The 24464-nt window shown below is 32.5% G+C and overlaps 3 protein-coding genes across 6 annotated transcripts; all 3 read left to right on the plus strand.

The window, feature by feature from the left end:
• The first annotated feature begins 1880 nt into the window (after positions 1-1880).
• LOC106757710 lies at positions 1881-8363 on the plus strand. Of its 2 annotated transcripts, none has more exons than XM_014640468.2 (6): positions 1881-2164; positions 2437-2532; positions 6961-7096; positions 7435-7723; positions 7819-7873; positions 8008-8363. In XM_014640468.2, exons 1-6 carry the CDS (start codon positions 2051-2053, stop codon positions 8080-8082), a joined length of 765 nt encoding a protein of 254 aa, XP_014495954.1. In that variant the 5' UTR covers positions 1881-2050; the 3' UTR covers positions 8083-8363. The 2 variants fall into 2 exon arrangements, with proteins under 2 accessions (XP_014495954.1, XP_022634770.1); XM_022779049.1 differs by having other exon boundaries at positions 2034-2164; positions 2389-2532.
• A 225-nt stretch (positions 8364-8588) lies between these two features.
• On the plus strand, positions 8589-12792 carry LOC106757709 (nudix hydrolase 23, chloroplastic). Of its 3 annotated transcripts, none has more exons than XM_022779048.1 (8): positions 8589-9165; positions 9317-9448; positions 10658-10734; positions 10947-11053; positions 11131-11285; positions 11381-11439; positions 12032-12105; positions 12425-12792. In XM_022779048.1, the coding sequence occupies exons 1-7, from the start codon at positions 8968-8970 to the stop codon at positions 12090-12092; spliced, it is 789 nt and encodes a 262-aa protein (XP_022634769.1). In that variant the 5' UTR covers positions 8589-8967; the 3' UTR covers positions 12093-12105; positions 12425-12792. The 3 variants fall into 3 exon arrangements, with proteins under 3 accessions (XP_022634769.1, XP_014495953.1, XP_014495952.1); XM_014640467.2 differs by having other exon boundaries at positions 8593-9165; positions 10918-11053; positions 11169-11285; XM_014640466.2 differs by having other exon boundaries at positions 8599-9165; positions 10918-11053; positions 11145-11285.
• A 5402-nt stretch (positions 12793-18194) lies between these two features.
• On the plus strand, positions 18195-24332 carry LOC106757819 (zinc transporter 7). Its single transcript, XM_014640631.2, has 10 exons — positions 18195-18730; positions 18954-19062; positions 20665-20704; positions 21529-21605; positions 22781-22869; positions 22981-23050; positions 23173-23211; positions 23342-23492; positions 23718-23807; positions 24105-24332. Exons 1-10 carry the CDS (start codon positions 18388-18390, stop codon positions 24204-24206), a joined length of 1110 nt encoding a protein of 369 aa, XP_014496117.1. The 5' UTR covers positions 18195-18387; the 3' UTR covers positions 24207-24332.
• Positions 24333-24464: the final 132 nt, after the last annotated feature.

The raw sequence follows: 24464 nt of genomic DNA on the forward strand, positions 1-24464 counted from the left end.
AATGATCATTTAGGAGTTCCCTGATCTTCAAATAGAAAACTCAGTGGTTAGAAGACTAAGATAGATGGTAGAAAACTCTTAGAGAATGAGTTTTAAAGAGATGACATGTGTTTTAGGCAATGAGACTCATTAATCAAAATTAAATTTATATTTTAAACTTTTATTATTAAAATAATGGAGTCTCATCATTTAAACATGTTATCAACTCTAATAATTTATTTTTTAGACTCTTACATTTTATTACCTAAATTAAAATGTTTGAAAATTAAATAAGCCAAGATACAATTTTTTTCCTAAACAATATTAGTGTATTGAAGTTTGTAATAATTTTTTTAAAGTAGGTAAGTTTGTGAAGTTTGTTGCGGTTAGCACATTTTCCATTTATTACTTTGTGGTATTAACTCTATTTTCAAATAAACACAAAACTATTAGGAATACCGACTTTATCGACGAAATATTATTGAAGGATCATGATCTGTCAATAATATGCAGTTATCGACGGATATTAGAAACATATTTTGATATTTTATTTACCAATGAAAATTTTTGTTGTAAATGAGTTGGGTATTATGGACCAATTATCCATCAGTGATATTTGTTAATAAGGTTGTTATGACTGTTTACCGATGATTTTTGGTCGACAAATGGGGGCAGTCGATAATTGAGGGAAGAATTAAAAAGAAATTTTGAGATTCGGATGAGGCATTTCATTCTTAGTGTTGTCAAAATGGATTGTATGATACTTTTTATGATATGCTCGGATTGTATGATATTTTTTTTATTATTTTGAATTGTATTTAGAGTTTAACATATTCTAGTGTAATTATTATTTAGATTTCAATAAAAAAATTAATTGTAATTTTTTATTTCAAAAAAAACTTATTATTAAATATTCAACTATTTAATATATTGTGTTAATCAGATTTAGTTTTTTTTTATAGTAGGTTTATTCAATCATATTTTTCATATTGCAGATTTATAATAAATTATTTTTTTAATAAAAAAAAATCATTTTTGCTTTGAATAAATAATATAAATATAGTGAATTATTAACTAAAAAATGACATATATAATTTTAATAATGATTATTGTAATATATTATGATTTCATATAACTCATTAACAAAATTTAACAAAATAGTATCGTGTTAAAAATAAAATTTAAAGTTTAAAATGTATAAATTCCAGTATTCATAAAGTTTTAATTCACTTATTCAAACTTATCAAAATTATCCTTTTTACTTAATTTTATTTATCTAATATTACTGATTTATCATCTATCCATAAGTTTAATTTTACTTTGAATTTTTTCTGGAAAATATGATGTTTTTCTCAATCCTAGTCACAAAAAAAGAATTTTTAAAATGAAAAAATTGACACGTATTTTAATTTAAACTGAAATGGTAAAAAAGTGTCATGATCGTAGTATATTTTGATTTAAATTAAAGTTCTTTAGTAATAATAATTTTTTTAATGAAACTGTGTAATGCAATTTGGATTCATTCATGTGGGTAAATTTTTAAAAGTAAAAACCAGTAAGGTAAATTTTCCTTTATGTTAGCTGGTAGTAATTGTACCATTATGAAGTGAATTTTTAATACAAACATGTTTATCACAAATTCATCCATGAATATTGAATAAGAAAAGTAAATTACACATAAATATAAATAATAAAAATCACATTTTAAAAATTTAAAATAATTTTAACAAATTCATCCAAACAAATCAAATTTAGTTATAATGAGTTCAAATAATAATTAATTATTATTTATATGCAATCGAAAATACCTTCTAATAATAATAAAAATAATTTATTTTTCATATGCCCTTTAAAGGTTATTTAATAGTGAAGTAATCTATAAGAATAAAGTGATGGATTGCTCAAATGTTTTTGCCTAATGAATAAACCACGATTTCAAATAGTTTGTGGTCTTTGATGACCATTCTGATTCTGGTTAGGTCTAATTTAGGATTATTCCAATTTTCGTCTTAAACAAGTTCCATCGACAGCCCGAGGTGGGGCAAAACGAAGGACTCGAATTGCAGAGAAAATGAGCAGCGCCATCTTCAAAGCTTCAACCAGCAATAATCTTCATTCCTCTCTCAGGGCACTCTTCCATTCAACCCCTCCCCTGCAACGTAAACGGCGCAATTTTTGGGACACCGTTAGTTTCTCTCAATTCCCTATGCTTTATGTTGTCATTTCACTATTTTTCGTTTCATTCAACAATTATTACATTGGAAACCATTGTGTCTTTTGATAGTGGGCCTCACCGCGTCAATCTTCTATGTCTCTTTCTGATTTTGTATGTTGGGAACTGTTTGTGACCCAAAAATGTTATTTTTATTGAACTAATTAATGAGAGTTCAATGTCTTTTGGTTGTGTAGAAAGTGTTGTCTATATGTTTTGTTGGGTTGAGAACTGTTTGATTGCAGAGAGGCAACAATCATAACTCCAGAAGGTTTAGACGGATGCAAGCAAAACATAGAGTAATGAACAGTATCAATGATTATGCAGAATCCCTGTTTCAGGTTCACCATGCTTCTTCTCCTTTTCATGTTTTTGTATGTGTGGGCATGCGCAGTTTCTTGTAATTTTAGCATTCAATTATAGTCTAATATATTATATAGTGTTGCCAGAGTTAGGTAATTCTGTGGTTTTTTGGCTTGGTTTCTTTCCGATTGTTACGATATTTATATTTCTCCTTAATGTCTTTTCCATGCTGCACTGGTTTATTAAGAAGTAGGGTCAGTGATGAACAGCCCCGTATTTAGCATTTAGAAACTGCTAAAATCTGTCTGAATAGGTTAAATCTCTGTGTTCTGTTTAAGCAAGATGGTTCTGGACAAATATATTGTGAATTGGTAGGATGGATTTCTATGTTTAATCTGGTGACACGTGTTAAATAAGAGTGTACAATGACGATATGTATGGGCTCGCATTGACTATTTGGGTTCATAAATGTACTGTGAGCTTGTGATCTCCGATCCCAAGTTAGGAACAACATATTGCAACTTCAAAATATGCTGTGAGCTTGTGAACGGCACTTTAAGGATAAAATATCGAAGGTTAATATCATCAATGGCCTCTTGTCAATACATCCAGCCGGTAAGAAAGCGTTGGTCATTCTTTCTTCATGATCACTATCAGAGTAAGAACTGAGGCATCAGACCTGATGGAATCTTCAATGTAAAGGAAAAATAAATTGTATAGAGAAATAAAACATAGAATTGAAGAAGTAAATATTCTTCTCTTATTATGACATAGTCAAGAGCATCCATTATATATACAACGAAAGAAGAGAGAGAATAAGTATAACAGAAAGAGCAGAGCCTGTGCAACGAACTAACAAAGTGCAAAACAGATGTAAAATCAAAACAGAAAGATATTGGCACTATATACACTAACAATCCCCCTCAAACTCAAGGTTCTTGAAAATAATCAAGAACATTGAGTTTGTTATGTAAGTGACAGAACCGGACATGAGAGAGAGGTTTAGTGAGTATGTGAGTGATTATTAATGAACGACCCAGGACTTTTTCCCGCACAAAAAGGATGTCTAGCTCCATGTGTTTGGTCCGAAAGTGTAAAACAGGGTTGTGACTTAAAACAGCAGTGCTTTGATTATCACAATAGATGATAGGTGTAGCACAATTAATGTTTAGCTCTTTAAGAAGAGACTCCAGCCCTAAGATCTATGATGCAATGATAGAAAGACTGTGGTATTCTGCCTCTGCACTTGACTGAGCAACCAAAGTTTGCTCTTTAGACTACCAAGAAACCAAATTACTTCCAAAGAATATACAAGCACCAAAAGTGGATCTTTTGTCATCAATATCAGATGCCCAATCTGCATCACAATAAGCAGTAAGACTGTACTTTTCAGAAGAAGGTGCAGGCTGAAGATGCAAGCCATAAGAGATAGTACCCTTGAGATAACACAATATTCTTTTGACTGCTTTCCAGTGTTCAAGCAGTGGCTGTGACATAAATTGACAAACTTTATTCACACTATAACCAATCTCAGGTCTGTTTATAGTTACATATTGCAATGCACCGACAGTGGATCCATAGAGAGCAGGGTCATCCATATAATCAGAACCATATTTGGAAAGTTTTAGACCTCTTTGAACAGGAGTAGAGATGCCTTTTGCTGCTTACATTCCAGCTTTGTAAAGCAAAATATGAATGTATTTGGATTGAGAAAGAAGAGATCCATCATTGAGATGTTTGACCTCAATTCCCAAAAAATAGCCTAGAGCACCGAACTGTTTGAGAGCAAAGGCAGAATGCAAATTATATACGACGGATTGCAGCAACAAATCAGAGGAACAAGTGAAGATTATGCCATTTACATAGATGAGAACATAAAGACAGTGTCGAACAATTTGAAGAGTTAATAAAGATGGATCACATTTGTTGTGGACCAATCCAAAACCAATCAAAGTGGAAGTTAGTCTTTCATACCAGGATCTTAGAGCCTGTTTTAAGCCATATATGGACATGTGAAGCTTACAAACCAGAGTAGAATCTGCAGATTCAAAACCATGGGGTTGAGTCATGTAAACATTTTCATGAAGAATGCCATTTAAGAAAGCATTGTTTACATCAATCTGTTGAATGGACCGGTTGTTGGCAAGAGCTAAGGTGAACCAACTGGATAGTAACAAGCTTTTCAATGGGAGAAAATGTTTCAGAGTAGTCATACCCAAATTTCAGATGAAACTCCTTTGCCACTAAATGAGCTTTGCACTTATTAACTGTGCCATCCAGATTTTCTTTAATACGAAAGACCCACTTACAGCCTATTGCAGTCTGCCCAGGAGGGAGAGCAGTGAGGGACCATGTAGGGTTATCCATTAAAGCATCATGTTCAGCTTGCATTGCTTCGTGCCAAGGAGGAGAGATCAAAGCTTGCTTGACAGTGTTGGGTTCTGAAAGAGTGAGAAGTAAGGTAGGAAAACGACATGGTTTGACAATACCTGACTTTGAACGTGTTTGCATAGGATGAGTAGGTTTATGAGATGAAGAAACACTAGGAACCAGAGGAACAAATTCAGTGGATTAGAAACAGTTGGAGGAACAGACACATCACGAGTTTCATGATAAGTGGTACGAAACAGAGAATTGGATTCATTGGGTGGATTAGACTCACTGGGAATATTAACAAAAGGGGATTCTTGAGTAGCATGCTGAGAGGGAAAGTCAACAAAAAATGGTATAATGCCAAGAGAAATAATCCAAGAATGAACTTGAGTAGCATATAGAAAAGTCTTTTCATCAAAGACAACATCTTTGGACATAAAGATTTTACCATTTGAGTTAAGACACTTGTAACCTTTGTGACAAGAGGAGTAACCCATGAATGTAAAAGCAGTAGAATGAAACTGCAATTTATTTGTGTTATAGGGCTGAGTACGAGGAATACAGGCACAACCAGAAATTTTGGAAAATTATAATTGATTCTTTGTGAAAGAGGGTGGAATATGGGACAAAATAAGGAGCAACAGAGGAAGAAAGTCTATTAATTATGTAAACTGCAGTGTGAAAGGCATGATCCCAAAATGACATAGGAAGAGAAGCATGAGAAAGAAGAGTAAGACCCATTTCAACGAGAAGACGGTGCTTATGTAACTCGGTGTGTAGCTGGTGAGCCCTAGCTTTGGTTTGGGAAGTAAAGTGTGCATGGATCTTTTTCCCAAACTTGAAAGGAATGCTTACAACTGATAATATGAGTCAGGAATGAGGCAGATAGAGATGATAGCAACCACGAAAGCAACATTTGATCTTGTGTTTCCCAATAGTGTATTTAGGATTTTCAATCCTTAAATCACAATTAGAAAGAGAAAGAAACTGGGAAGGAATTTGAGGACTAACAAGTAATAGGTGGAGACGATGTGCTTTAATCACAAATTCCACTTGCTCTTTCCAGAGTAAGAAGTTAGTGTTGGATAATTTCTTCCATATGGAGTACGAGAAGATGGCAGGTGGTGTCGTAGCCATGGAAGAGAATGAACACAGAGTCTCGGGAGCCATAACCATAAAAAAGGGGGTTTCAAGCTCTGTTACCATGATGGAAGATGATCTTCAATGTAAAGGAGAAATAAATTGTACAGAGAAATAGAATAAAGAATTGAAGAGGTGAAAAATATTCTTCTCTGATTATGACATAGTCAAGAGTATCTATTATATATACAATGAAAAGAGAGAGAGAATAGGCATAATAGAAAGAGCAGAGCCTATGCAACAAACTAACAAAATGCAAAATGGAATGTAAAATCAAAACAGAAAGATATTTGCACTATATACAGTAACAAGACCCATCTATTAGGTTTATCTTATCCCACTCTTCCTCAATAAACTTATTGTAAAATGCATCAATGTCACTGCCAACGATTGACATTAGACCCCTTCATGTTATTACATGTTTTTTGGGATCACGTGATTTGGGAGGTGCAACATTTGGAGAAGCCATGACATAGATTAGGGCACCCGTATTTTATTGCTGATATTCAAGTGGGAAGCTTTCATACATATAGCGCGTAGGCGAACATACATATCAAGTTAGAAGGCCTTTTTATGTGAGAGTGACAGGAACAAATACTGTCTATTAGATTTTTTCATGAATATTGAAGATCAGAACATAGAAGTGATGTTTTTATGTGGCCATGCACCTTTGAGTTGCCTTCAATCGCAACTGTTCATGTACAATTGTATGATCTATATTTCTTCCCCTTTCACTGACGCCAAAATGATCCTCACAATATATACTGCAAGGTATATGGTGTTTATGAAATTGGTAGGGATGGGTTCAGTTTTAATGTAATAAAATAAATAAAATAAATTTCTTTGTTAACTACTTAATTAAGAAGTAAACTCAACCCCTTCTCTTCCGTGATTTTGTTTGTCCTATAAGATGTTTTGATGCTTATGGTTGCACTTTTTTCTGCGTGGTTTAGAGCTGGAAGCAAGGTATTGATCAGGACGAGCTGCCATCAAGCCAGGACCCCTCATGGTTTCGTAAAAAGCAATATTTTGATGGGGGCTCTGGAAGGTACAGGAATGGCAAACAGGGATCAAACCATTGGTACAGAAGTAAGGATGCTTGAGATTTTTGTGCTGTAACAGAATATATTACATGTATCTTGTAGTATTACCTCTCTTTACAGGTGGTTGTATCTCTAAGAGATCATGCTACGTAATATTGCTGGAAACTTCTTGTTTACTCATTTAGGATTGAGAGATTTAAACTTGTGGATATCATGAATAAGATTTAATTTCAAGTTGCATCATAATCTTTATGAAATCAGTGTAATTGTTTACGTTGTTTTTATTATTTTCAACAAAACATAGAAGCTGCTAGATACTTATGAAGTGTACTCTGGAGTCTAATGTATTAATGGCAAGTTGGTAACAAACCCTATTTCTTTCAGGAGATCCTTTGTTTTGTGAAGATGATTTTGATGTGGAAACCATTTTCCGTTCTGCCTTTGGTGGGAATAGATTCTTCTATTGGTCCTTCATCAATGAGGAAAATCCTCAGTGGAGGAGGGCTGAACGCTTCTCTAATTTTGGGAGATCATGGAATTGGAGGCATGGAAGCGAAAATGATTATGACTCTTCATCCGAGCCTGATAGTCCTGGTTCAGATTTAACTCCGGATAGATTAGCACTTGGATTGAGTGCTTCTGGTCCTCTGAAACTTGAAGATGTAAAAAATGCGTGAGTTTTTGCTTCTTCTGTAATTTCGTCTTCATCAAAATGTTAGGAAGCCATAGTTCTTTACTACGATATTCTCAACATTTTTATATAATCAGGTACCGGGCCTGTGCTCTAAAATGGCATCCAGATCGTCATCAAGGCTCTTGCAAGGTGCTGCGATGCTCTAACCACCGATTATATTCCTCCTCCTTTTTATTCAATTCGATGTTCTGGAGTCTCTATTATTAGTTTGCTAAACTTCCTAATTCTTTTAATTTTTTATTCTGTACATTGATACTTGATAGGCTATAGCAGAAGAGAAGTTCAAGCTTTGCAGTGCAGCTTATCAATCTTTATGTGATAAACTGGCCTTGGATTGAGGATCCTTCAGGCTTATGCTAATCCTTTTCTGGAATTCTCCAGCCAGATCAAACCGGATGATTGACCGTTCTATATTATTTAACACAGCAATCCTGCTTTCACTGTGTTTTGTAGTTTTAAATAATTTTATTAGATTATCATGCAAATAACATGTATACTATTTTACGATTACAAATGTACCAATTTTTTGATAGGTCGAATGTACCATTTTTTACCATCTATTGTCTCAGCTAATTATGTTAAGAATCTCTATTGTTCAAAGTTACCATTTATTGTCTCAGCTGATAATATCCAGAAAACTCCTGTTGGAGTTGCATTTTTTTGCAACATTTGAGTTGAGTAGGAGTACTTATAAACTAAATAAGTCTAAATGTAAATTGAAAAAGTTGAAAAACAAACAATCTAAAAGTTAGTGGTGTTATTTTAAGAATTATATAATATTACTAGTTTCAAGACAAGATAAAATACATTTTTTAATTTCTTCAACTTAACACATAGTTTCCCCGAAATCTCAAATTGGTAGCTTGGGATTGGAAGAAAATGAAATAAAGTAAGTAAATGAGAAGTATACGTGTGAATGTGCCAGTTTTCATGCATAGAGTGTATCATAATCACCTAACAATTTCTGTAGATAATGATGTTTTTCATTTATTTGATATATAAAATGTTTTTCCGAAAACTAAAAATAGATACTCTTTATTTTTGAAGTAAGAAGATTTAGGTCTTATCGTTTGAGGATTTTGGATTAAGAAAAGGGGGGAAAGAGAGTGGTTTATTCTATTCGTTGAATTGGGTGATTTTGAATTTGAAAACGGAACCGTGAACACCGAAAAAGGTTTGGTTGCGTATAATTGCGTGTTCCAATTCATACTTGAATAACAAAAATGATGAAGGGAATCCAGATTCAGATATGTGGATTGGTAAGTCAACGATGGATTCAGAAACCCCGGGCATTCTCATCCTTCTCATTTTCCCCAATTCCACACCCTAACCCTTATTCCAAATTGCTTCCCACCAAAACCATCGTTCGTAGGGTTCGATTCGCGCCATTTCACGCTTCCTCGACACCGCTTCCTTCTGCCGTGAGTTCTCTTCGCGCATTTCTAATGTTAATTTTGTGACTGAGTTATTTATATATGGTATATGTCTATTGTTGTTAATGATGCAAAGCTAGAATCTTGCAATTGTGGATTTTAACGGTTCGCTGAAATGTTGTTGATCGGGCTACTGTAGGGAAATGTTCGACACATTAACTTCTGTCAGTGGTGTGGTGGTTCTACGAAGAATGATATTCCCGAAGGGGAAGAAAAGTTGAGAGCTATATGTACGGTTTGTGGGAAGATTGCGTATCAGAATCCGAAGATGGTGACTGTCTAGAAATATCTCTCTAGCTTCTGGTTTATTTGATTTAGTGCTTGCGAAGTGATAATAACTGGTATTTATGTATTTAGCGCAGCCGAATGATGTCGTGCATACGTTCAGTAGATTAGAATTCCCTTAGTTGGGATAAGAGTTGTTGTTGGTAAAGTAATGGCGGGTATTCTAGTATGTTTGAAGTAAATTGTTTTTAATGTATATGAATTGATTTACAAAATTAGTGTTACGGTGTTGCCGTGATACTGTTTTGATACTGTTAAATGTAGTCTTAGCTATGTTGTGTGGTTTGCAACATGACAGTACCGCGGGTAGTGTATCACTTATTTGTGTACCAGGAAATTGTGTATCACTTATTTTTGTTTTTATGGAAAAATAGTTGTTCCTGTTCATTAAAGTTTTCTTGGGGAGTTTGTTTGTGGCTTTAGTTGTAAGTAACTGGAGAACAACAGAATTATGTGTTGATAACCTAAAGTTCAATCTGAAAGATTTTTATGGTCGGTTCATGGTATAGAATACAGTGCATATGAAATATAACTTGGAATTGTTGTTTCTTGTTAAATTAAATGTTCTGATTTTTGCTTGAGTTTTAAGATGCATTATGAATAGAGATTTGAGAGAATGATATTGATGTTTTCCTATATTATTATTCACTGATCTGAGTAAACAGGTTAGTTGAAACATCTTTAGGATAAAGGTTTCCTCTTTATTAAAACAAAATGGTATGCCATGCTTGAATTTGATGCTGAAATGTATATGGAGGTTAAGGTATCTGCATATAACATGATTTAAAATGGTATAGTTATAACTCTCATTCTTTAAGTATTTTTCTTTTCACAAAATAGTAATGAAAATGTATAACAAAGAAGGATTTTGAGGAGTATCATATGTTTTTATTTATGTTGTCTGAATGGAAGCATGGTTGATTTAAAATGGTAGCTGTACCTGTATTGGATTTGTATTCGGATTCTTCAGAAACTCCGACCGGATTTTATAATTTTTTTCACTTCTTTTAGTGTTTATGATTCTCCTATAATTAGATGAAATGATAATATTTCTCTTTGTCTACAATAACTCATCAACATCAATTTCGATGTTGATGATTTATTTTGTTTGTCATAGCTCTTCTTTCACTTTATTAGTTGATGCATGGTTATTTACTTTCTTCTAAACATGACGTGATTTTGGTTGGCAAAGTAGGTAGTTGGCTGCCTCGTTGAACATGATAACAAGGTGCTCCTTTGCAAGAGGAATATTCAACCATCTCATGGCCTTTGGTAGGAATGGATTTTATGTTATACTTCCTATTTTGGTTGCTTCTGTCTATCTGCGTGTTACTTTCCTGTTCCCAAAACCATTTTTAAAACAGTGATGCTGTTGCTACTAGTTTTTTTATATTATAAATACTGCATATCTTTTCCTCAATGAGGTATTTTAATTTCATATTTTGGTTCAACAAGGACACTTCCTGCTGGTTATTTGGAAATAGGAGAGTCGGCTGTGGATGGTGCCATAAGAGAAACAAGGGAGGAAGCAAATGCAGATGTGGAAGTAATTTCACCATTTGCCCAACTGGATATTCCTTTAATTGGCCAAGTGAGAAATTTCTTATTATTCTATTTATTTTTTGTTTATTTCCTTGACTAGTTTGAGAATTTTTATCATGATTATAGAATGTTTGAGGCAGATTTATTTGATATTCTTGGCGAAGTTGAAGAAGCCGCATTTTTCACCTGGTCCAGAATCATCAGCATGCCAACTTTTTCCACTTGACGATATACCTTTTAATTCTCTATCCTTTTCATCGATGGTGGTTACCTTAAGTTTGGTATGATTCAGAATCAGACGTTTCAACTTGATGGCTTTAGGTTTTATTATGTCACCTACTCATTCTATAACTTGTATTATTTCTCATGGTCACAGTATGTTGAGGATATTAAGACTGGAAAGCTCAAATTCCATTATGGAACCATTAACAAAAGGTATTTTCTTCCCAACTCCATATTATTCTTCCTAAATCTAATGTATTGTCTGGTTTTTGAGGGCAGGACACTATTTTACATGTGAAATTAATTGTACTTTCGGTTTAGACAGAAATCTGTTAACTGGTTTAATTAGACTCATCTCATTTAGTTTGCTTGGTTTGGTTACTAGTTTAATGGCTGTTCAGGTCCAGAGTGTCCGGGGATAATTGTTAGCAAAATACATGTAGATAAGTTAAATATTTTGCTAACTATTGTTTACCAGTACTGGTTAATAATTCAATACGTAGAAATTTTTATTGGAAATTATGCTTAGATGAATATAAATCACGATGAGATTGCATTAGTAATACTTTACTTATTTTTATTTTTTTTTAATAAAAAGCTCATATTGTTGATTTAATTAGCCGCCTACGCTTTTGCATAAATTTGATTAGGACAAGAAAGGGCAACACTTTGTGAGTTTGGACCTTCAGATATGTTTTTGTGCAAACGCAAACTGATGAAACCAACGGGTGTTTCGTAATATTTCTGATACTTGGCTTCTTAGACCTTTCATGCTGTATAATATTATTTTGATGGTTGTTGTTAGGCCGGGTACAAGTCCTTCTGATATTCGGGCCTATACGCTGGATCATCATATGCAGTCATGAGTACGATAAGGAGGTGAGCCTCATATATAATATCTGAGGGCAGAAAAATAAATGACGAACATAATGAACTAGGTATCATCATCACATGCGTTTAATTTTCAATTATCAGCTCGTAAAGACACCCCAGCATTGCATCAAAATTCTAAAATAAAAGTAACATTGATCCATACATACATACATATATGTTATATTTTGGAAGACATTAAATGCATTCTTTTTGTGTATTTAATTTTAAGAGGATTATTAAGAGAAAGTTTCATTCTTATTTGTTTTCCATACTGAGTTGTCAAATATTTATGGTCATGGTTTTCTTAACATTTCACTTGTTACAGTGGTGTATCAGAAGATTGTAAGTAAAAGGGAAAAAAAAAAATTCCTCTTGTGAGAAATTTCACGTCTTCTGCAAGAACTTCCGAGTGTTGACTTGTTGAATTCACCATTATCACAAGCTTCTTAAACTCAACATTGTAACGAGGTAGACTACCACCGTTTCCATTCCAGTTCACATGTTACACCAATGTGCATCATTGCCTGCGAATCCCAACTGCTTTTTGGACCTACCATATCCTCAAATTGGTACGCAGTTGCCATTACAGTAGAAAGAATGACATCTGTTTTGCTATCTGCTTTGGTATTGTAAACATAACATTCATCGAGATTAATTAAATTCTTTTTGAAAATGGACCCCTTTTTTAAATCAGGCACTCTAGTTGGCACTTTGGTTAATATGCACGATGCAGTATGGTAACATGACCCAGACACTGGAACCATCATACAACTCTAGAAGGAAAAACATACTTTTTCTTTATATAACTGTATAAAAAGTACGAGAAAAGTATAACTCGGGGTTAAAGTATATAAATATTGGTAATTACTTATTATTTTTATTATTACTTATGAATTATATCTAGTATTTGTTGGTCACCTTAATAGGAAAATTGATGTCACCTGCAACAACGTTGCAATAGGATTCGATAATGAATGATAATATCATACGGTTAGGCTTCAAACTGGATTGAAAACTTAGTCACAATTATTGGTAGTTGTTAATAACTACTCATTTAAAGACTTGCAATATTTGAAGTTTTATTGACTTGGTTTTGTCCCAAGAAGCTAATAAAGAAAGTCAAAATAAGGATAATTTGACACTGTCACAAATCCAATAAGAAGTATACTATTCTATTTTTCGTAAATTTGTAGATTCTAAAACTGTAAAAAATGTGAGACACTTTAAAGTTATCATACAAAGGAATAAAGAAGGTGTAGGAATCTAAGTTGCAATATTATGAAAGAGATTATTACAAAGGTGAGATGTTCAATTCATAAATTGTTGAACAATATTTTACTCTTACTGTCGACCTCATTAATAAAATGAGAATGTTGTGGAGAAGAAATTTCTGGCAACAAGGTGAAGAGAAATTTTTTGGTACTTTTCCACAACATAAACACTGTTAGTAGCAAATTACATGGAAACATTGCAATTCATGTAAGAAAAATATTAGAGAAATAAAAAGATAAGTGAAGAGGCGTTGAAGAGTCAAGTCAATTTTAACAACACAACAAAATCTAGTTAAAGTGTTTAATGCAGAGGTCATAATTTCAGTAGTAGAGGAAGAAGTAACTTTAGAAGAAGTGGTCGTGGTAATTTTTGAGAAAGAGAACATGTTAATTTTAATCAATGGAGAGGCAATGATTTCATACCATCTATTCAATGAAAAACAAATCATTATTACCATCTTTTTAATCAAGAAAAAAGTAGAAACACTTTCTACCAAGATAGTAGTTTTAACAATTTTGATTGTGAAAAGTAAGACCACAAAGCCACAAATTATATATTCTAACATGAAGTTAATATTGTTTAAAATTATATCTAAAATAGAAGGGTTATTCTTTGTATTTTTTCATATTTCTTCGTGCACCATCACATATCAAAAATATCTTTCTTTAACAGATGTCGACATTGATTAAAGGATTTTTCGAAAATTTCAATGGAGGAAATTTTTTTCAAAGAATGTCGACATCCTTTGAAGAAAAGAAGTGGAGATATAAGATTTTTTAAAATATAAAAGATAGTTTTAGAGTTTTTAAAAAATGTGATGGTGCAAGGAACAACGTGGGATGGTGTAAGAAATAATTCTATTAAGATGGTGATGGTAATTCAAACAACCACAAAGAAAGGGTGACAAGTGGGTTATGAACCACACTAACCCCTAGCCCATCAAAATTGTGGATCGGTTGAAGTTTTCAATTCTCTAATTTGCTTTATCTCTCGTTCTACTTAGTCTGCCAAATTGGTATGTCAAAAATGAGATAGATTGACCTATTTTTTATTTGGAAATTGAAAAGATAGTTTTCTATCTTATATTACTTTAAGGATACATATATGCATTAATATTGTAACTTAAATTATTAATAATTATAAATTAAATTTCAATTATTAGTTATAGTAAAGTAATTTAATATGTAAATGTAAAATTATTTTAATTTATTTGATTAGAGTCACTAATTAAATAATTAAAAGCTTAGAACATATTTATATTTTAAAAAAAAGGTTGATGGATTGACTTGCCAATCCACGACTCTTTGTCACAATTTTGCGTGTCAATGGTATAACAAGTCAAAAGAGGAGTCTGATCCATTTTACTATCCTTACCATGAGGTTTATTTTTTATAAGTAACAAATTTTTAGAAGATGAAAATATTTGGAAACTGATTATAATAGTCATATATGTGGAAACAATGAGTTATTTTCTTTTCAAGATGAATAACCAAAGTTTATAGTAAAATTTACAAACTATGCTAATTTTTAATTTTGGGGAAAGATAGAAGCACACCTAAATTGAATAATGAAAATAAATTTTTTATTTATGATGCTTTATATGTTTTTAGTCTTTAGTGTAACTTACTAATGAGACAACTATAAGGGAAAAGCTATAATATAGAGATTCATCATGAATAACTAATTATTATTTTTCTTGTGTGTTTCAACTAATTATTTTATTTTGTCATTTCTCTAATAGTTGTCCCATGCTTATTAGGCTGTGATAGAATTTTGAGTATCATCCTTTAATCTAATTGTGATTCAATTTCTTTAAAATTGGAATATTAGTATTCACTTATTCATCTAAAAAGAAAAATAATTCTTTGTTTCCACATATGTGGTTTTTACAACTAGTATTTAAATATCAAGAGTGTCATATATTGTACTTGGATTATGATTGATCAACATATTCATGGAAGAGCCATGTATCTGCCATTTGTAAGGAGCTCAAAGAATTATATATTAACTAAATGTACGTTGACAAATGGGAGTTCTTTTAATTCTAGTAATAACGAAGTAAAACTTATTGTCTATACAAAATACCCAAAAAGATATATTTTGGAAGTAATTGCATTAAACAAAAATCTAGTATTTTATGAATGGTTCAAGCACATCGATATTCAATTTTACAAGATTTGAGAGTTAGTCGAAGAAAAACAAATAGAAGTTGAATATTGTCCTATTGTAAAAAAAAAGTTATATATACTTTCACTAAATCATTAAAAGTTGAGTTATTTTCATAATGAAAAAAAAAAGTTTGAAATAACACAAACTTAGTTTAAGGAAAACAATGATAACATTAAATCAACTTGAATGAGTATTATACTTTAAAGACATTTCATGTTTCTCTCCATTTGCTTATGCATTATTAAGAAAACTATATGTTAATTTTATTATTTGTGTAACCTTTATAAATATGATGTAGTTCTTAAAGCAAAAAGTAAATATTATGTATTTAATCTTTGTTTTGTTTCCTTCTTTAATAAATTCAGTTGCGTGAGTGTATAAGAAAATTATTAGTGTTAAGATAATAAACTAATATAATTTAGAGTTGTTAATTGACCTATTCCAAAGGACTTGATTATGACTTATGTGGGTTAGGACTAAAATAGGTCATAAGGTCAAAAAGTCTCCAATTGAAAAAGTTTATGTCGTCAAAAAATTCACAAAAGTCCTATAAGGTTAACTTTTAGGCTTTCTTTTGAAACATTAAAAAAGTATTAATTTTTTAAAATATATCATTAAACATTCACAAACATCTCTTGACTTTCAATTTGAATAGCCTTGTCTTTATTTTTAGCCAAATTGGCCAAAGTCGACATTCAGTCTAAGTCAGTCCATCTCGACCTTTGGTGTAAGTTATCTTTTCTCAAACTTCAGTCCAGATCAACTTGTGTCCAATTTTGACCTTAGTAAAATTGACCAATTTTGACTTTTTTTACGAGTTGCACCAATCTTGACCATGAAGTAAAATTTAAAAATTGATAAATAAACTTTTAAGATTTCATTAAGATAGAAGTTAATAAATTTTTATTAAAAAAATTATGTTTAGAGTTTAAAAATTGTGTTTTTCAATTGAGTTATTTTCATTTATTTTTTCTCACCAATTAAAATGATTTACATTATGATTTAATACCTAGTTTGGTATCTATTTTGTGCCAATTTTGTTTAAAGTGGTCATTAACTTTTTTGGACGTTCAAAGTTGTCCAAATTTTTGTAATTTTTGTTCAATTTGTTTCTTTTTCGTGTCAGCACATAAATCGACAGTGTTTACCTGAGCCATAAATGAGTGACGTGGCTGGCACATCATCTCATCTTTTTTTCCAACATCCTCGACTCCATCGTCGCCGTATCACCAGTCACTAAACTCTCCTTGCCCGCCATTACGCTACCGCAACGCACCACCATCTTCTTCCTCATACCACTACCACGAGACAACCATCATCTTTTTTTAACAAGCCACAAATCTTAAATCAACAACCTCATAAGCAACCTACATGGCCAACCACCTAAACTAAACACAAAGTCACCAACTCTGCAACCACGAACCACTACACAGACCTCTACCAACCACTACTTCCTTGCACCACCAATATAAGCCATGAAAAAACCTTAACTACCCATTTCATGCCTCCCCACATGAAGCTCCATTGCGAGTTTGAACCTGCAAATAAGAAAGCCTTAGACCACAAATTGCAAATGAAACTCAACATCATCACCGCAAATTGTATCAACCACAACGAGACACCATGTTCGTTCAACCGCCACAAATTCACATAATTGTGAAATCCAACTCGTGAATCATCATCGCGATCAACCACGAAAACCTCACATCACCACCTGCAAACACAAGCCCCAAATCGCAAACTAGAAAATCCTAATCGTGAAATCCAACTTCGTGCTGTCATGGGAGGCCAAATCGCAAACCCGAAAACCCTAATGCCATGGGTAGCCACATTAGAAAAAAACTGGGCCCACGCCATTCATTGATAGCTCATGTGGACATTGTGTCATTAACAATTTAAACACGGTTAAATAAAAAGATTAAATTAAACAAAAATTATAAAAATTAGAGCAACTTTAAAGAAGTCGAAGACCGTTTTTGAATAAAATTGAGAAAAATAGGTATAAACCTTACATTATTATTCTATACATTTTTATATATAAAAATTATTGAACTATGTTTTAAGTTTTTTTATAAATTTTGAATATTTTTACTTGAATTTTTTTAAAAAAATTATTTTATTTAATGTTCACAACTTTTATATATTTTTTAATTAAACTCTTATTATTAATAAGGATTAAGTGACTATTTAATTTTGAAATTTCGAAACATAACACGACAAACTTGAATTACAAGATAAAATTGAAATTTTAAAATCCTAACTATCTTAATAACAAATATTGTGTGATTTTATAAATTAAATATTAAAACAAAAAACAAACGAATCATATTGAAACAGTTATTTTAATGAACCATATCAAATTTTATATATTAACAGAAATTCAACTAAAAATACTTAAATTTATAAAAAAAACTCAACTGTTAATTTATTTTTTATTCCTAAATAAATAAGGAATGCCGATGTTCGACTCTAAATAATGAAAAAAATAAAATAAAAATCAAACAATGAATATTTAATTTAAATTTTACTACTTAAGTTGTTGTATCTGATCTTAGAATATGTGACAGTGCACCTTAGTTGAATTCTGGAAGTAAATAAATAACATTTACTTATGTTAGGTAGATAACTATGTTTTTCCATAATATTAAAAAAAAAGTAGGGAGTTTACTTTGACTTCAATCGCGGCACTCTCTGGAACAGGGGAAGTTTCAATTTGAGTGAAAGAACAAAATCTGGTTGTTTTTCGTTCGCAGCTATTTTACAATCCTTCTTCAAACCTAAACCTCAAAGCCGCAATCAAATTCCATTGTTTCCATTCTCCCCCGTCGATCTTTTCCGGTTTCCTAGATGGAGGAAGCCAGAGAGTCTCTCACTTCCATCAACGGCGATTTCGGCTTCGGTGGCGCCGCCGATCGCCGATTCGCCTTTTCGCGCCAATCTTCCTTCCAACAACCTCACACGCCGATAGACATTCCCGCACACGGCCTACACCACCACCTCTACTGGTCCGCGCGTGACGATAAGCGCTCAACCTCGCTCCATAAATCGTCCTTCTCCTCCTTCGTTTTCTCCGTCTTCCGCAACGTTAGATCTGGAAACAGGTTTATGAAGAGGCTTTTCCTGATGATCTCGCTCAATGTCGCGTACTCCACTGCCGAATTGCTCATTGGCCTCTTCACAGGCCGCATAGGTCAGATTCAATCAGCTTTGATTTTTCATTAAACTTTTTCAAATTCGAATGTTCGTTACTTTTTATAACTTATATTCGTCATTTCGCGAGTTTGTGTACGTGATGCATGGAAATTAATTTTACTTTTCAAAGCCGTTCTCTGGTTTGGGTGTAACGATTAATGTCAACTGAATTTGAAATAGAATCTCTGCTGACGTTTTGATCTATGCGTTTACCTTTTCAGGTTTAGTGTCTGATGCGGTTCACTTGACTTTTGGATGTGGTCTTCTTACATTTTCGTTATTTGTTATGGCTGCGTCTAGGAATAAAGCCGATCGAGAGTATACTTATGGGTGAGATTTGTTCATTTATTGTCATGTACTTGTCAACTGTGCTCCATCAGTTTTTTGTACTTAATTACGTGACGCAGTTTATTGTATAACTGAATTTTGATTCCTAAAGTGGTTGTTTAAACAGTTCTTCTGGAAATACCCTATAATTGTCTTTTTTCCCCTATAATTGCTTTTGTTACTATTATGATTACTAGTATTGGAAATTTTCGTGTACAGTTGTGCCATTTGTGAAATTGCAGAATTCGTAAGGTATGAGTGAATATATATATGGCAAAATTGTACATTGACTGCATTCTATACAAAACATGATTGTTTTCTCCCATGTGGTAAAGGGAACTTGTTAGTTCTTTACTACCTGATGCTCCTCAGTTTTGAGAGCTGAAGAATCTACCTTTGGCTCTTATGTTTCTCTTGAGTTCTTGTCCGGAGAGCTAGTTCTCAATTCCCATGAAAGATTAAGGGATCGAGTTATGATTTTTTCTGAAACAGGAACAAGATGAACTTATTGAATGAGGATGTAGGTAAACTGGCAACTGTAGGAAGTATGTGTGACTTAGTTGGTTCACTATTGTTATATTTGCACTTAGCTTGAATCTAACACACATATTCATGTGTCCATATCTATCTGCATGCATCTTATTTACTAAAAGATAACATTTTTCCATCCGTCTGTGTCATTGTTTATATTTTGTATTCAAGGTTCAAGAATATCAATCTGCCCCAACAATTACTTAATCCTAGACTATGAAGCATGGACTTGACTCTTTAATGGTGTGTCTCTGTGTTGGATACATGTTTGACTCTGACAAGCATATGACTCGTGTGTGACACAATAGTGACACATGCATGACATGTGTCAGGCACCCCATTGAAGTGTTGAATTTTAAAAGTGTATTTTTAGCTGTTCCAACATGGTCAGACAAGATTTTCACACAACATTAATGAGAGTAGACATGATTTTTAGAACTTGGAAAGTCAGAAACCTATTGTTTAAGTTTCTGTTATAACCATAGAAATAAGGAGCACATGTTATATAATTAGAAATATCTTGATTATACATATAATTAGGAATATTTTTATTTATTCTCCTATCATATCTTTAATATTAGAGGATATCAAATCTCCTCTCTTTATTGTATTAATTTCTTTTTCTCAATATAAATGAAGTATTTGTGCTCTCTCAAATACGGTTTCAGCTCAGTGTCTCTCACTTTCCCTTAGTTGCCCAATTATTATTTCTCCTTTAAACAAACAAACAAACCATCTATTTTGCACTTACATATTCTTTTTACTGCAAATTTTTACTTTCCCCTTCTCTACATAAAAATAATCCTTCCATGCATTCTCAACTTGATCTTGTTGCCTGTCCCTCTTCTCCAATCAGCACTTACATAAATCTTGTTTGTCAATTTAAATAATTATAATGATTTTCAACACACACACACACATTATACACACAAAAACATGTCTAATTATCGATCCTTGTGTGAGCACATGCGCATGTGTAATAATACTATAGGTATTATTTTGAACTACTATTACCTTTTTATTAAGCATTTCAACCCTGTCTATAATTTTTGAACTGATATGATTTAATTTCAGGTATAAAAGGCTAGAAGTCTTGTCTGCATTTACAAATGCCGTAAGTATTCCTTATTTCATTTACTACAGCTGTTGTTACTGTCTATCTAGTGAAGTTATTGGTTGCTGTTACTAAAATGATGCTTCTATAATAAATTAGTAACCATGTAAAAGTAAGTTGGGGAGATTATGGTGCTGATCTCTAATCAGGTTTGGTTCCTTTCTGGTTTTTGATAAGGTGGTAACATGTAATTTTTGTCCCTAATGTAAACACAGAACAAATTCTTTGTATCAGTGTGGAAATTAGTATTTCTCTCAAAATCTTGTAAAATGCTGAATGCTATTGCATAATAAATGGTAAAATACATTTTTAGATTGTCACGTTTATCTGAATTGAGTTGCTGAAAGCTATCTTTTTGACTAAGGATGTGTTTGGATCAACTTCTCCATTAACACTTCAAAAAGAAAATTAAATAAACTTTTCAATAAGCTAAAATTAGCTTATTTATAAGCTAATTTGTTGAAAAACTCTCATATTAGCTTTTTTCAAAAGCTAATTTAATTTGTCTATAAGTTAATTTTACTTATGCAAAAATTTATATAATTTCCTTATTGTTTTCTTGTTTTATGAGTGCTTATAGAAATGTTTATTCAAACAGACCCTAAGCAAATGCATAGAATGGATAATTCATGGCATTCTGGTTTGGATTTTGCATTGTTGAGTTGAGTATTTAAATGATCACTTGTATAAGGGGCAAAAAAATTTGTGTGACTGTTTTAAATTAACTGTTGCAGACTTGTTTTACTTTTTCTCATCTATTCCGTACATTTACATCATATGCGCTAACATATTGAATTTTCTTCTTCTGCTGCTTGTGTAGACAGCTGTTTCTTTTGTTTATGTCATTCTCCCTAGCAGTTGAGGCCCTTCATGCCTTCATACAAGATGAATCAGAGCACAAGTAAGTTTGTACAGATTCAGTGTTTTATTTCTTACGATTAAGTATCGTACATATCCAGCAGCAGAAAGATTGACTAAATGGTTTTCAAAGTTAGAAATGAAAATTTTGTTGTTGAGCTGGGTTCCATTTGATGCTAGCAAAGGATTGCTATTGGTGTCATAATTGGTATGTTCTATCCATATTGTGATGAAGAAAAGCACTAAGCGCAGGATTTAAGAGAGCAAAATCAGGGTTTGTTGAGAAACCCAAGGTTATAACATAGGGGTTGTAATGAGCTTGTGCTTATTACATGGGCTAAAGTGTTTATCGATGGCTTTGATGGGGCTGTAAACAGTATCTGTCTGTTGATATTAGGATTTAGGATTTGTTGGAATGGTTAAGAAGTTGACCAGGTGGAGGTTTTATGCTTCCTCTGAAAGGGATCAAATATTTGTTTAACCTAGACTGATAGGCATAAGTAATAAAAATGGTATATTGATAGGTTTAAATAGTAAGTTTGAGGGGGAGAAATAGCTAGATGGAATGGTATCCTATTAGTAAAGCAGCACAGCTCTGAGTAGTTAGGCAGCAAACTGAAGAAGAAGTTAGTTAAGGAGAGACTCTGGGTTATCTAGAATATGCCAGTGGTTAACGGCACCTTGTCTAGAGTTCTGAACAATATTCTTGGGGTATCTCTAGCCTCTTGCATTCATGTGTTTCTCTTTTTTCTCTAATACCAGTTGAGTTGATCATAGGCGTGAAGGTTCTTTTTCATTGTACCCAAGAGAAAGCAATGAATTGCTGCCTTATCACGTCACTTTTGCTGAAGTAGTCAAACTTTATCAAAATATTAGGATAAAATAAGTAACCCTGTTCTAGTAAACATAAATAGAATTTAAATAACAACATAAATTTTGGAAATATCCACCAAAAAAAGGCCCCATGAAAGGCAACGAAATTAATACGTTTCTTAAGGATGCCTACTGTAAATGGCTAAAAGTTACAATTGACTTTTAGACGTGATCTTCAAAAATATGTATTCTAGATTTTGCTGCTGCCTTCACCACGTTTGTTGATTGTGTTCCTTTTAGAATGGGAAGGGATTGCTTGTTTGTGACCTTTTTCATTTTAACAGCTGTTTTTTTTGTTTGTTTTCCTTCTAATTTTTATTTATGTCGACTGCGTTCTTCTTGTAGGCATTACTTGATTGTTTCTGCAGTGACCAATTTATTTGTGAATCTCGTTGGTGTATGGTTCTTCAGAAACTATGCTCGGATTAATCTTGGTTGGTATTTATTAGATGTTCTTAAATTGACTTGATCTAACCTTTTCCTACTTTTGAACTTGACCTATAATAATTAATCATTAAATGTTTCTTCTGGAAAATGTTTTGCAGCTTACAGAAATGCAGAAGATATGAATCACCACTCTGTTTTCCTGCATGTTCTTGCAGATTCTATTCGCAGGTAGATATTCTTTGATTTATGTTGTTTGCCATGTGTATGATAGTAACACCCCATGAATGCTAGCGCATTTTCTTAACCATGTACAAATAATGTCGAGCTTACATACTTCAATGGTTTCTCAGTGCAGGTCTGATATTGGCATCCTGGTTATTGTCAATCAGGTAAATATAATTTCATTTTCTAATAATCTAGAGTGATATAATGAAAACTTGAAAATAAAAAATTGACAGCTTTCTAACATTATTACTTTAGATATTGTAATTTGACTTATTTCTTTTTCCTTCATTATAGGGTTCAGAATGCAGAAGTCTTGTGCTTAGGGCTTGTTTCTGTTGCTGTTTTTATTCTTGTTCTGCCTCTCTTTAGGGCAACTGGTGGTATCTTGCTCCAAATGGCGCCTCCTAGCATCCCAACTACTGCTTTGAATAAATGCTTGAGACAGGTTGTTACTTTTTCTTGAGCAAATTGTGTTTTGCTCCACTTGTTAAATGATATTTAAGTTTCAATTTATTTTTTGGGAACTGTTTTTTTTAACTTTCTATCCCAGATCGAATCTTGGGGCTGTGGTGATTGATATACTTTGCTTGCTTTAGTCTGTTATTTATGTTTTGCGTTTTTAATTTGATACATCAATGTGCCACTTCTACATTTTGTATATTCTGTTCAGATTTATGCTCGGGAAGATGTAGTGGAAGTCTCCCAGGTTCGTTTTTGGGAATTAGTACCAGGTCATGTGGTTGGTTCACTTGTAGTGCAGGTAATTTATTATTTGTTCTCCAATCCTTTGTCAATACAGGTATTTGACTAGCGGTAGCAAAAAACTGAAACTTCTATACCATTAGAATATAATAAATACTATATATGTCTAGATTTACATACCTCTAACGCGTAGTAGTCTTGTTCAAGCCGGTACCCAAGTGAATCGCTGTTTATTTGTTGTACAAACCTGAATTTTATTTTAAAAATTTGGTCATGTTAGTGTGGCATGTTTTCTTTTCTTTTTATTAAGTTGATTTAATGTAAATGTTGACTATTTAGTGGGTCATTCTGACAGGTAAAGCAAGGGACAAACGATCGGCCGATACTAGAATTTGTGCATGGCCTATGCCATGATTTGGGTGTACAGGATCTTACAGTGCAGACTGATGATGCGTGAGACTCTCCTTACAATTTTATGCTAATAGTTATTACTAAGGATTGTATACTCATTATTCTCATTGTTTATTACCGGTGGCAAGAATAGTAACGTGATTTCTAATTTAAAGCGATTATTGATTCTTAACAGGCATGTTTTTTCCTGTCAAAATTAACGACTTTAGTTATATATATATATATATATATATATATATATATATATATATATATATATATATATATATATATATATATATATATATATATGGGGTTTGTTAAC

Source organism: Vigna radiata, chromosome 3 (assembly GCF_000741045.1).
Source record: "Vigna radiata var. radiata cultivar VC1973A chromosome 3, Vradiata_ver6, whole genome shotgun sequence".
Taxonomy (NCBI): domain Eukaryota; kingdom Viridiplantae; phylum Streptophyta; class Magnoliopsida; order Fabales; family Fabaceae; genus Vigna; species Vigna radiata.